General features: G+C 48.1%; 1 protein-coding gene across 2 annotated transcripts in view; it reads right to left on the reverse strand.

Moving 5' to 3' along the window:
• COL5A1 (collagen type V alpha 1 chain) overlaps positions 1–13,105 on the reverse strand; it is a 120,789-nt gene that overhangs the window by 3,286 nt on the left and 104,398 nt on the right. The window contains exons 54-65 of one of the 2 annotated variants that reach the window (XM_079323889.1): positions 12,989–13,042; positions 12,246–12,353; positions 11,803–11,856; positions 11,652–11,705; positions 11,143–11,250; positions 10,640–10,693; positions 10,014–10,049; positions 9,226–9,279; positions 8,626–8,884; positions 8,210–8,322; positions 6,229–6,297; positions 1,803–2,036 (exon numbers count right to left, since the gene is read on the reverse strand). In XM_079323889.1, the coding sequence (XP_079180015.1) occupies positions 1,803–2,036; positions 6,229–6,297; positions 8,210–8,322; positions 8,626–8,884; positions 9,226–9,279; positions 10,014–10,049; positions 10,640–10,693; positions 11,143–11,250; positions 11,652–11,705; positions 11,803–11,856; positions 12,246–12,353; positions 12,989–13,042 (1,197 nt within the window). Of the gene's footprint in view, positions 1–1,802; positions 2,037–6,228; positions 6,298–6,352; positions 6,422–8,209; positions 8,323–8,625; positions 8,885–9,225; positions 9,280–10,013; positions 10,050–10,639; positions 10,694–11,142; positions 11,251–11,651; positions 11,706–11,802; positions 11,857–12,245; positions 12,354–12,988; positions 13,043–13,105 lie in introns of both variants that reach the window. The other variant, XM_079323888.1, reaches the window with a different exon arrangement.

Genomic DNA, 13,105 nt, shown 5'->3' on the forward strand with positions numbered 1-13,105 from the left:
TAGAGAATCTATTCTAAACTCCAAACTCCTTTAATCAACAGATGAATCTCAGATATCCTGCCTGTGCTTTGGGCACCACCATCTGCCAGGGCAGCACATTAATCCAATTTATCTGCCCAAAAGGTAAAGGTTTTCAAGAGGCTCATCCACTTAAAAAGTGTAACTCATGGTCCTTCAGCAACCCTGAGATTCAGAAGGGGAAGGGAGGGGAAGGCCCTTTTCCCCCAAGGATGTTTTGTCAGCAGGAGACAAGAAAAACTTGAGGATAGACTTGGATAGACTTCTCCTGAGTGTTTCCAGAAGGGGGCTGGATGACCTTTCCCTCCCCAGAAATGTGTTAAAAGTTTTAATCTGATTTTCCTCATTGCTCCATCAGTAAAAATTCTGTCTGTGCCAGAACAGAAGCATTTCAATCTCAAATTACATGAGGAGTTTTTTCTGTCAAACATCTCAATCTTTCTGTCCCGTGGGCTCCAAGTGCTGCAGTTCCAGAGGGTGGGAATTATGCATGTTTTTACACCAGCAAGCTGGGGCCCAAAATAAACACAGACAGCACCTGCTTTGCCAAATTTTTATCTCCTGAGGGCAGAATTTTCAGAGTTTAAACCCAAATCAAGCATCCAAGAGGAATTAGATGAAAAGGGAGGATGTGAGACACCTTTGGAAATCGTGGCTGTGCTTGTACAACCCATGAGCAGCACAGCCCAGAACCTTCCTGGGCTGCAAGAACAAAAATTCCAACCAAACCCTTCCTGCTTTGCCTCTGAGAATTTCTGACAGCAGTTTAAAAGATTCTTATCAAACCCTGCACATTTCCCACCCGACCGGGCGCCATCGCTCGCCTCTCCCCTCGCGAGGAATTGGGCAAGAGCAAAAGCAGGGAGGCTTTTAAAAGCAGCATTTTTAGGCAGATAAATTGGATTAATCAGATTAATTTGACTCCTGAAGGTGTTGCAGCTTCCTTTGACTTCGAGTAGGATCAGGGATTGCCATGGAATAATTTCTTTCCAACTTAGCAAGGTGATGTCTCCCATGTTCAGGACAACCACGAAGCACTGGAAATTTGGGGGTGATCTGCTCTGGGGAAGATGGTGCTGGCCAATCAGGGGAGGGGACAGAGGTGTCCCCAAAGTGTCCCTGTCCTAGGTTACAACGTAAAGATATGCCCAGATATGTAATCTATCACCATCTGAAACCAGGTGGGGCAGTGATCCTTATCTCTGTGGGAGATATCTCCTGTTAATGGGCCATCTGTTAAAAACCAGGAGGGGCAGTGATCTTTATCTTTTCCATGATCCACCCTTCCTCCAGGAGATATCTCCTGTTAATGGGCCAGTTGTTAAAAACCAGATAAAACAGTCATCTTTATCTTCCCACAGCCCATCCTCTCTCCATGAGATATCTCCTGTTAATGGTCATTGAGTCCCAGTGCATGACTGATAAAATTCCAAAATCCCACTGGGAGATGCTCCAGCCAGGGGAGGAGCCAAGCCTTTCTTACCCAGATAAAAACTGAGATTTGGAACAGCAAGGCACCTTCTTTCCACTGGATTTCAGAGGACAAGAACTACCAGACCTTTCTACAGGATCACTTCAACAAAACCACTTCATCTGGACTGCTACCACCACCCTAACTAACAGGATGTCAGGTTGCATTCTGACTCTGCCAGTAGTTTTTCTTTAGTACTACTGCATATATTTTATTTTCCACTTTTTTCCTATTAAACTGTCCTTCTGACTTTGGTCTCACTGGTTTTGCTTTCAAACCATTGCAGTCCCCAGGGCCAGGAGTGCCCACGTACCGCGCAGCCATCGAGGGCAGCTCGGATGTAGGGGTTGTTGTCGTAGGACATCTCCTCATCATTGGAGCCCAGGAAACGGATGGCCTTGTCATAGCTGTTGGTGGTGGCATCGTGCCAGGCCACTGACTGGTAGCAGTTGTAGGTGATGTTCTGGCGAGCAGAGGCGCTCAGCAGCCGCAGGAAGGTCATCTGCACCACCCCGATGGGGTTCCCGTCCGAGTCCACGTACGAGAGCTGCGAGAGGGGCAGAGGGGACAACTGGGCAGTGAGGGACAGGGAAACACAGCCAGGGGCTCTGGGGGACACCAGTGTCACCACAGCACTGCTCCTGAGCTAGGGACACCAGTGTCACCAGAACACACTGCTCCTGAGCTGGGGGACACCAGTGTCACCACAGCACTGCTCCTGAGCTAGGGACACCAGTGTCACCACAGGAACTGCTCCTGAGCTGGGGGACACCAGTGCCACCAGCACACACTGCTCCTGAGCTGTGGGACACCAGTGCCACCAGCACACACTGCTCCTGAGCTGGGGGACACCAGTGCCACCAGCACACACTGCTCCTGAGCTGGGGGACACCGATGTCACCACAGACACTTCTCTGCTCACCCAGGAACTTTTTCTTCTCCTGCAATATGGGGTGAGGGTGGGAGCAAAAAATTAAATCTAAGGAGGGCAGGAAAATCAAAATAATAAAAGGCAAGAGGATTTCAGCCCGGGTTGCAAGAGGGTGGAAATTTGGCAATATGTCGCAAGTTTAAGCCAATATTGAACATATTTCTCCAGCTTTTGGATATGAGAGAAGGTGAATTTCTGTGAGGGTTCAGGGCTTTATTTTCCTGCCCTGACAAATTTCTGACTGCTGGGAGTATTTTGTTCTGCACGCCCTGGGGTATTCCCCATTCGTTTTTTTGGGCACTAAACCCTGGAGTTTGAAGCAATCTTTGCACTGCCTCTGCAAATCCTGGTCCTGCTGGTGAGGACTGGAGGCTGCTCTGATTGGAAAAGCTCTGCTCAGGTAAAGGGAAAATAGATTTGCTGCCCTGCTGTGAACACAGATTGTGAATCCCAGTCTTGCACACTGAGATTTGCTCCATTCTGCCCACCAGGCTCCTTGTTCTCCCATGCAGGAGAATATATTCCTACAAAAAAAAAAATTATTGAAACCCAATCCCAGGACTTGGGGGATTCAGGACTTTGTGGGACTTTCACAACCCACAAAATGAGTTTTTGCAGGTATGAACTGACTGTGCTTGAGATGGCACCTCCAAAATACTGCCCTGGATGGACTGAGGGTTCCTTTAGAAACAATCAGGAGAAAAACACAGACACCCAACCAGTGTGGATTTCCTCCAGGTACCACGAACCCTTGAGCTGTGGTGCAGGCTGCAAACAGTAGAAGAGATTCATAACCACAATAAATCATTGAATTAAAAGAGATAATCCAAATAAATAAAGATACCAACCGGTTGTCAGGATGCTGCTGCACTGTCCTCCTGAGAGTTAAATGTGACTGACCAGGAGAGAGCCACGCATGCCAGGAGGAGCTACCAGAAAACCACCAGCACGTGGAAGGAAGGGGACAAAAAATGCCAAGAGCTTGTCACACACCTGGTGTGGCACAACTGATCTGCAGGGCCTTCTCTTATTTGGTTTTATTTCAAAGCAGTGCTTGCTTTGCAGCCTGGCTGCCTTTTAAGGGGTGTTTTGTTGATCAGTGTGCAGATTTTGCGAAGCTCTGGCCCAGTTTTGCAACTGGAGCCACTGGGAGCTGGTTTTGTGCACAATGTTGGCTCAATTTTGGAAAATCCAATCCTTTCCTCTTTTCTCTGTGCTGGCAGGGGCCTTATGGCTGGGATGGATGATGGGATGGGATGGATGATGGGATGGGATGGATGATGGGATGGGATAGATGATGGGATGGGATGGATGGCAGACCTCGTTAGAGCTGTTGGGAATTGTGTGTAACAAACACAGAAGGGAAGCAGAGAAAACATCTACAAGCCTCTTATCCCTCAGAACACAGAGGAAAGGTAAGGAATTGGCTCCAAGTGCTCTGCAGCATTGATTAATGATTGTGTGGGAGCATCAAATCCAGCTGGTTTGGTTGTATTTCATATTTACTGCATCCCTCTTATTCAGGTGTCTGCAGAAGAATAGCAGCATCTGCCCAGCTGTGCAATCCCAGGATTTATAGGGGCAGCACTGCAAATCTTCCCCTCAGCTTTGGGGTTCCCTCAGGGTTCAGCCCCTCAAGACAGCAGGACCTTCTCCATGGAATGACAAGAGCAGAGTTACACCCAGAGGGGAGCTCAAACTCCTCTTGATTTTGCCCATCCACACACAAATTTCAGCTGATTTTGGATTCATCAGGCAAATATCTCCTCAATGGTTCCAAGCACTGACCGAGGCAAAATCAGAGCTAATCTTAAAATAAATAAAAACTAAATAAAACTTTCATGGCCCATGTGTTAGATTGTTTTGTGTTTTGCTTAGGTAGGTCTTCCACATACTGGTGGCTTTTTTTAAATGTTTCCAAATAGAAAAAGCAGGACAGGTAAAAAAAAAAAATACAAAAAAAGCAAGAAAACGACAACACAAAAAGATGGAACAAAGAGCTCCAAATAGCACCAGAAATGTTTTTATCTAAAAAAGAATAAGCCCTAAGCTCTAGGCTGGCAACTGAGCCTCTAACAGAGCTGGGAAAAGAGCAGCAGGGGAGATGGAGAAGTGGAGGTACTTGGAACGTGAACTGATGAAGTGCTCTGTAATTAAGCTATGAGTAGCTGCCCTCCAAGGAGCCAGGAGGCTGAAGCCTTGGCTTTGCAGCCTGGTTTGATGGTGCAGAGAAGCCCCAGCAGACGTGTCCTCCTCGAGGGCAGAGCCAGAGCAAAACGTGTTTTAGTGGCGATGGAATGCGGCAAACGTGGGAAACAACGCAGGGCCTTGGGTTGTTTGCCCTTTAAGGTGGAAGTTGGGGCACTGCAAGGTCCCCCTGCCCTGGAGAGGGGACAACTCAGTGGGACATAGCAGAGCATCTCCTGCCCCTGGGCAGGTTTTTTGTCCATGGAATGTTTGCCTGTTCCCATATTCTCCTGGTTTGGCTGAGCTCGTTACGTGCATCCTGTTAATTCTGCAGGAATGATGCACCAAGGGGACATTGTGACATCCCTGCCCAGGACTGGTCATTGTGGGAATGATCCCACAATGTGGATGTCCTAGTACAAGACAAGAAACCAGAGCCTTGCCTGGTTTATGCCTTGTTGGCATCAACTTGTTTGACCTTAAAACAGCTTTTCCCCCATGAAAAAATCCTTAATTGTGACTCAGTCAAATTCCTTTCCACTAGGCTGGGCTGGAAATGTTCCTTTAAATAAATGACTTTGGTTCTTCCAAGCTCTGAGGTCAGCATGGGAGTCCCCATTTTGATTCATTTCCATATGGGAAACAAAATCCTCTGGGAAAACCTGTCCTGGAGATGCCAGGGATGTGCAGCTCCTGGGTGACAGCACCGTGCCCAGCTCTGGGCTGGAGCATCATTAGGGGGATCTCTTGGGTAAGGCTGCACTGCTGGGGGACAGCAACGTGGGGACATCCAAAAATGGGCACTGAGGAGGAGACAGCACCAGCTCTCCTGTGGGATGGAGCATTCCCTGTGGGATGGAGCATTTGCTGTGGGATGGAGAACTCCCTGTGGGATGGAGCATTTGCTGTGGGATGGAGAACTCCCTGTGGGATGGAGCATTCCCTGTGGGATGGAGAACTCCCTGTGGGATGGAGAACTCCCTGTGGGATGCAGAACTCCCTGTGGGATGCAGAATTCCCTGTGGGATGCAAAACTCCCTGTGGGATGCAGAACTCCCTGTGGAGTGGAGCATTCCCTATGGGATGCAGAATTCCCTGTGGGATGCAGAATTCCCTGTGGAATGCAGAACTCCCTGTGGAGTGGAGCATTCCCTGTGGGATACAGAACTCCCTGTGGGATGGAACATTCCCTATGGGATGGAACATTCCCTGTGGGATACAGAACTCCCTGTGGGATACAGAACTCCCTGTGGGATGGAGCATTCCTTGTGGGATGCAGAATTCCCTATGGGATGCAGCACTCCCTGTGTGGGATGCAGAACTCCCTGTATGGGATGCACAGCTCCTGCAGGGCTCTGTGACACTAAACCTGCCCCAGGGTCCCCCAGGACCCCACTGTGTCCCCTTCTAACACCAAGTAAAGCTCAGCTCCCACACTCCCAGTCAGGCAGACTGGAATAAAGCACTCCAGTGGCTTTGGGGGGGGGGTCTCTGTCAAAATTCCACCTTAAACATTGCCATGTGCCTGGCAGGGGGGTTAGTCCAGCATGCAAAGGGCAGCAGTGTGGCCATACCAAAGCAGGTGACAAGCTCTGATTCAAGGCCAGGGTTAGCCACTTACCAAGGACCCCCGCTTGTATTGACTATACCATGTGGAAGGCTGCTCTTTGGGCCAACGAGCCATTTTACTCTGTAAAATATGACAGGGGGTTAAAGGAAACTGCAAGCACCAGGATGTTTCTTACCAGTTTACCCCGCTTGAATTCACTGAACCACGAGCCTGGGTTTTCCTTGGGCCAGGAAGTAATTCTAGCCTAGTTTGTGGACGGCAAGGAGGGAAGAGAGAAAGAAAAAAAAAAATCAAAATTAAAAACTACTTTCATTCCAGAGTCTGTATGTCTTATTGAAACTGTCCAATTTGCTTTAATTTTTTTTTTTTTTTTTTAGTCTTTATACAATAGTAATGAGAGCAGAAGGTGGCTGTGAAGCAGAGGAGGAGTGATGCTGCTCTGGCACCAGCCTTTGCTAAGGGATATCTCTGCCTCCAAGGAACTTGGGATGCAAATCCAGCAGTGGCAGGAAAATTCAAAGGAAAGACAGAGAGGGAAGAAGGAAGAGGTGCATGGATCTTCATGTGGAGGGCAGTGCTGCTGCTGGAGAAGCCTGGTGCCTCTCTAATGCCAAATCCAGGTGCTGTGGGGCTGGGAAAGGAGGTGATTAAGGAAAAACCTCTGCCTGCCTGCTGTGTTTGAGGTGCTGGACACACAGGATGGAGCTCCAGGTACCCAGAGTGACATTCCTGCACAAGGAATCAGAGCATCCTTAAGGCAGCCCCAGCTCAGCAGCTGAAGCAGTTTTTTTTGAGCACAAGGAAGGAGTGTGGCTGCTCCCTCAGCCTCCCACAACACCCTCATTTGTGCTGGAAATCTCACCAAAAGCAACAGCCCAGCTGCAGGTGCCTGGGGATTGTCCTTCCCTTTGCACAGCAAACCCCAGGTTTGTGCTGGGGGAGGGATGAGCTGAGAGGAGCCTGAAACTCTGCTGTGGCTCACCACAAACCCACTGAGTCACCATCAGGGCTGGGGTGGTGGCTGCTTGCATCCCTCTGGATGGGAGAAGCTTTTTCCTTATGGATTCCAGCATGGAATTTGTATTTGAGGAGTGCTGCAGCTCCACAGAGCCCCTCACTGAACCAGCACAGCAGGAGCTCAAGCCCCTGCAAGATCATGGCCAGACTCTGCTTTTGGAGCTGTCAAATTTTGAGGAAAAACACAGCACACTGATGCAAAGGAAGAGGAAATCCATCTCCTCTTTAAACAGCCCCAAGAAAAACTCAGGGAGGATTTATGTGGAGTGTGATTTGTCCAGTGCTGACACACATTTCTGGTAGATGAAATGCAGCAGGAGAATGGCTCAGCTTTGTCACAGCTGGAGCACAACTGTGACACTGGCACAGCTCCCCCAGGCTGAATTGTTGTGTTTCTGCTTGGCCAGTGCCACAGCTGGTCCCCAGGCAGCAGGAAGAGCAGCTCTGGAAAACAGAGTGCAGGGATACAGGACAAAAATGATGGGTATGGCTGAGCTAAGAGCATCATTACACAAATAACTTCATCAACCTTGAGCTCTCAGCCTGCTTGCAATCATTTAGGATCATTTACCCACAAGGAACAGCAGGAAAAAATGACAGGAGGTAAATATTTATCTGCTCTGCTTGCAGATACAGGGAGGGGAGGGGAATCAGTGGTGCTTGGGCATGCAGGCAGTGGAGCAGGGCTGTGGGAGGGAATGAGTTAAACAGAGCTCCCAATTCCTGCACCAACACTCACCCCTGCTTTGGACAGCAAAGTTTAAAAAATTTAAGATATTAGCATTTTTTTATGCCTGGGAAATCATTAGTGTTTGTCCCAAAATGCAGTTTAAATCTGATTTTCTCTTTGTCAACATATTCCATGTTATTTTAAAAGGTAATGTTGTGTGACAAAGGAACAGTCTGGATCTCTGATCCTGTTCAATCCTCCTGAAATTGGCTTTTTATGAATATCCATATCAGGAACCCATCTATCACCAGGATAGAGGGGAAAGCAAAGGTGGTGTGGACTTACCCCTTCAGATTTCTTATCAGGGAAGATGCAGGTCTCTCCTCCAGCTGTGAAATTACAGTAAACTTTGAAAGAGTCCCTGGAACACCCTTGGTTGGGATCAACCCAGTATTCACCTGGATGAGGGGAGAGAAGGGAAGAAAGGATCAGGTCAGAGGGCACTTCAGCCACCTCCTCACCTGTCTCACCTCTCATGGGTTATTATTTATCTGCAGTTTTCAAAACTGCTCATGTTCTGGTGCCAGCTGAAGAAAATTTTTTCATCCCTTACACCCATTTTTAGAACTGAACATTTCAGCTGGAAGGGCTGTCCAATGACATCCAGCCCAGCTCTACACATTCCTTCTCCACCATGGACTCCCCAAATTCCTCATTTCTGCACCCAAAACCCCCCAAATTCCCTCTCTCCCAGGACACACCATCTGGGAAATCAGGGTGGCAGAGCTGCAGGTCCTTGCAGGTGCGTGCTGGGTTGTGCTGAGTGCCCAAGGGATGTTTCATCTGCTCAATTTCCAGTTTCAAGGAATTCAAGGAGCCAAAAATCTCCTCCATGCCATCAGCATAGTCCATGTAGTTGTCAGCATTGCCATCATCCAGCAGCTGGCTGGCATCAATGTTCCTCCTGGTCCTCTTGGCAGCCTGGATGGGCAGGGGCTGGATGACTTCTCCAGGAGGACCCTGATTTTTTGGGGGGAAAAAAGGACACAATTTCTCATTCCATTGGAAAAAAAAAACAGGAGAGATGGACAAAGCAGCAACATCCCAAAATACACTTTGGGCATGGAGAACACTCATGGATGGTGCTGAGAAAACATCTGGATTTAACATTTTTTCCATCTCTTCCCATTTATAATTCCTTCCTTCCCATCGTGCTTTCTCCCCCAGTGTCTCCAAGAGATCCCAACCCATTGCTAGCATTGGCAAGGAATCTTTGCCCAGAGATTTTTCTGCTTCCCCAAATTCCAGCACCCACAAAGTCTGAACCTCATTTCATGCTTCATCTCATGAGTTTTACTTACAGGAGGTCCTGGAGGCCCAGGAAGACCTGATTCACCCTTTGGACCTGTGGGACCCTGGATGGAAAAACAAGGGAAAAATCAGGAGTCACTTCAAAGAATTCACCTGGTATTTCTGTCACACCCCAAACATTATTTTAACTAAGCCTGAAACTTCATTTTTGTCCCTTCAGGCACACAAAAGGAGTCTCCCTGTACCCACATCCCAAGAAAATGGTATTTTTGACTATTTTGGGTGTTTTGGTAAAGATCGAACACCTGGAGTTACAGTCAGATTTTTCTTATGCTTCCTACAGAATGCATAAAATGCATAAAATCTTTAACTCTCTGAACCAATCCAACCGTTTTGCAAGTCAAATAAAATCTTCAAATTAATAAAACATCAAATTCTGGATGGCAAAAAGACTCTAAGAAGTTGCCCAAAAGAGGAATTTTTAGCTGCCTGCTCAGCAGGTCTGCACCACAAAATTCCAGAGTTTCATTTCTCACTGAGTTCTTCACTTTCCAGCTTCCCACCTCCTGCTTTTCTCAGGTTATTTTTAATCCCCTCCACTCTCCAGCAGCAGCTTTTCTCCTCAGGACTAAGCACTGGATTGTGATCTCTGCTGCTCTGCTCTTCAGGGAAGTGCAGTGGTGGCACAGAAACCTTCCCCAATTATCATTCTTGGGAAGGCAGAGTTCGTTAAGCCCTCTCTGCTAATTGCACTCATTGTACTGATGAGGGGAGTCTCAGTGTTCCTACACTCAATAAAAACCCCTCAGCCCCTTCCTTGAGCTGTGCCCATACTCACTGATGAGCCTTTAGCACCTTTGGGACCAGGTGGACCCTGTGGAGAGACAAATACAAAAAGGAGTCAGCTCTTTTCCAAGCAGAGAACTCAGTAAGGGAATTAAAAAGAAATTTGCTCCCTTTCTGTTTCCATTTTCCCCATCCACTTGAGCTGGGTGTTGTTTTTATTTGCCAAGAGATAAAAAGGTTTTGTGGCAGAGCTCCACACTCTGCCCCAGCGGGGACTGGGAAAACTGCTGGAATGTGGGGCTGATCCCAGCTCTGTGTTCAGGACACTCAGCTGGGCACCCCAGGGTGCAGAACGAGGCCTTTGAGCACCCAAAAAAGTGATAAAAATCACCAAAATGGCCAAGGAATTCCTGTAGGATTGTGGATATTCCAAAAGAAAGGGGGAGAGAAACAGGGTGGGAGAATTTCCCTGTTCCCATCTCCCACATCATTTCCAGATCCTTCCACTGGGAGGGATAATGGGATGGGAACTCCTGGAATTCATCCAGCTGAAAAAAAAAACAAACCCAACATCTTCCTACAGCCAGGGCTGTGCTGGGAATTCCTGGGAGCACCAGAGTGGCTCCTGAGAGCCTGTGCAGCTCCCAGGGAATTCCAAGGTCAGGGATTGTCACCTACCGGCAATCCTGGGGGTCCTGGAGGTCCAATGGGTCCAGAAGGACCTGTGATACCCTAAAAAATAACAGCAAAATAAAATTGATCTGCAATTCTGGCCTAAAATGACACACCCAATCCATGCTCACAGGTGATCACTCAGTTTTGGAGGATTCCAGTCCAATCTGGAGCTTTACCTGGTTTTTAGAGCATGGACAAGGGATTCCTATCTCATTTAGGTTCACACTTTTAAAAACCAGCCCTTGAGATGAATATTTAATGGCATCATCCTTATTCAACTCTTGCATACATCCCTTGAGAATCTGCTTCCCACTAAAATGGCTCATTTTGGAGCAGATCCATATTTCACACATAGAATAAACCACATGAATACAGAAAATATCCTTCACAAACTGCCAAGAATCTCCTGCCCATCTCTGCTGTGCTGCACCTCCTCGAGGGTGCAGTGCTCCAAAGCACATTCCCAGGAAGGAATCTGATGGGATTTTATTTTATGGAATATTTACCTGCTCTCCTTTGGGTCCTGCTGAGCCCTGGGGGCCTGGCAGACCTCTGTCACCTTTTTCTCCCTGTTCTCCTGGTGGCCCAATAAGACCAATTAAACCTGGGTGACCCTGGGGGAAAACAGCAGATGTTAATTAGGATTTTTGACAGAAAAGAGCAAAGATATTTCTAGATCCAACCCCAAATATCTGAGTGAGGTGAGAGGAGTTTGTAGCAATCCCTGACATGTGGAAGGGGCAGAGTGGAGCAAAATGGGAGATTTTTACAGCAGAACATGCTGCAAACACAGAAAGAAGCTCTGCACTGGAGCAGCTGCTCATTCCCTGGGGTTAGATAAATATATATATGACAGAAATGTTTATAGGGTGGAGAATCACCCCAAAAATGGGCCAGGGTGCTGCAGCTCCCCTCTAAAGCTGTCACTGGGACTGGTGACAGTACCCAGGACCCCCCTGCAGTGTCCCCACACCCCAGCAGGGACCAGGCAATGGGATCCTGGGTGGATTCTCACCTTCTCTCCTTTAGGACCAGAGTCTCCTTTCAGACCAGGCAAACCAGGAGGGCCCTTTGGGACACAGGAGGGAAACAAAAGAGGGAATGAATTCATGTCACACTCATTCATCCAGTGCAGAAACTCCTGGAATTGGATGTTCTGGACATACCATTGGGCCTGGAGGACCATCTGGGCCAGGGGATCCTGGGAGACCTTGTTCACCCTGGGAAAAAAAAAAATACAATTCCCTCATTCCCAGTGACAGCAGTGCTCCCAGCTGGGAATATTCTGATTATTCACCTGTGCCAGGGAATGTTAGTCCTGGCTTTTCACAGATGGCAAAAGCAAAAGGATTTATGTTCCTTCCATGCTCAAATCTCTCCTGGAAAAGGGACTTTGAGGGTCAAGGAAAATCATTCCTGGAGAGTGGCTGAAGAACCAAGACTCAAATGAAACATGTGGGAGATGATATTCACCATTCCATTATTGCCATGAAATAATTTTTATCTGCTGTCAGGCATTCCAGCATGGACAGAGCACTGGGAAAAGACATTTTCCAAGCAGGTGGGATACAGGAACAAACCTGAGCTTTCCCAAACTGGGAATACTCACAACTGGACCAGGGATCCCACGGAGGCCATCAGGGCCAGGCTTCCCTGGAGCACCTTGGGGACCAATGGGCCCAGTCTTCCCTGGAGGTCCTTCCAAACCAGCTTCCCCCTGGATGAAGAGGCAGGGTGTTGGATTTGTGCTGGGACATCAGATGATTTTGTGGGATGGTGCCAGGATGTCATGGAGTGGATGCAGATCCATGCAAAGCACATGAAACTTTCTGCTCCTTGATTTTCCTGCTGCTCCCTCCATCTCATTCTCCAAACTCCTTCAGTTTCCAGGAGATTGCAATTCCTTGCCTGAATTCCAGCAGGAACCACCCTTTGGCTCTGAGCTCTCCTGGGACACCCATCCTCCCTCCCCTGTGCTGCCACAACAGGATCTGTAATTTCCAATCCCATCTCCATTTCCCCAGCACTCCCACCCAACCAATTAATGCCATGTCTGCCCTGGGAAAGGACACGGGGCTGTGCACACCCCATTATTTACAACACATTAAATTGCCAAATATAGCACTTGGATGTTTCAAACGAAGGAAAACATTCCCATGACCTTACCAAGCCCTAATTATCTCCACAGAGCTTGTTAAGGGCTGAAACATAAACTCAGATTTGAGGCCAGTGGCTCCAAACTTGGGCTAATTTGTTGTAACACGCAGCAAAATCAACTCCCTGCCTTGGCAGAGGGAGATGCTCTTGGCATAGCAAGGACATAGCACAAGTGAAACTCCACTCAGCTCTCACCTTGGCTCCTTTCTCTCCTTGCCTTCCTTCAGGACCAGCTGGACCAGGAGGGCCCTAAAGAAAGCCCAGAATAGATGGAAAACACAATTAGATCCTGCTGATCTGCAACGGTCCATT

This window comes from Erithacus rubecula, assembly GCF_903797595.1.
Source record: "Erithacus rubecula genome assembly, chromosome: 21".
In the NCBI taxonomy this organism is placed as follows: Eukaryota; Metazoa; Chordata; class Aves; order Passeriformes; family Muscicapidae; genus Erithacus; species Erithacus rubecula.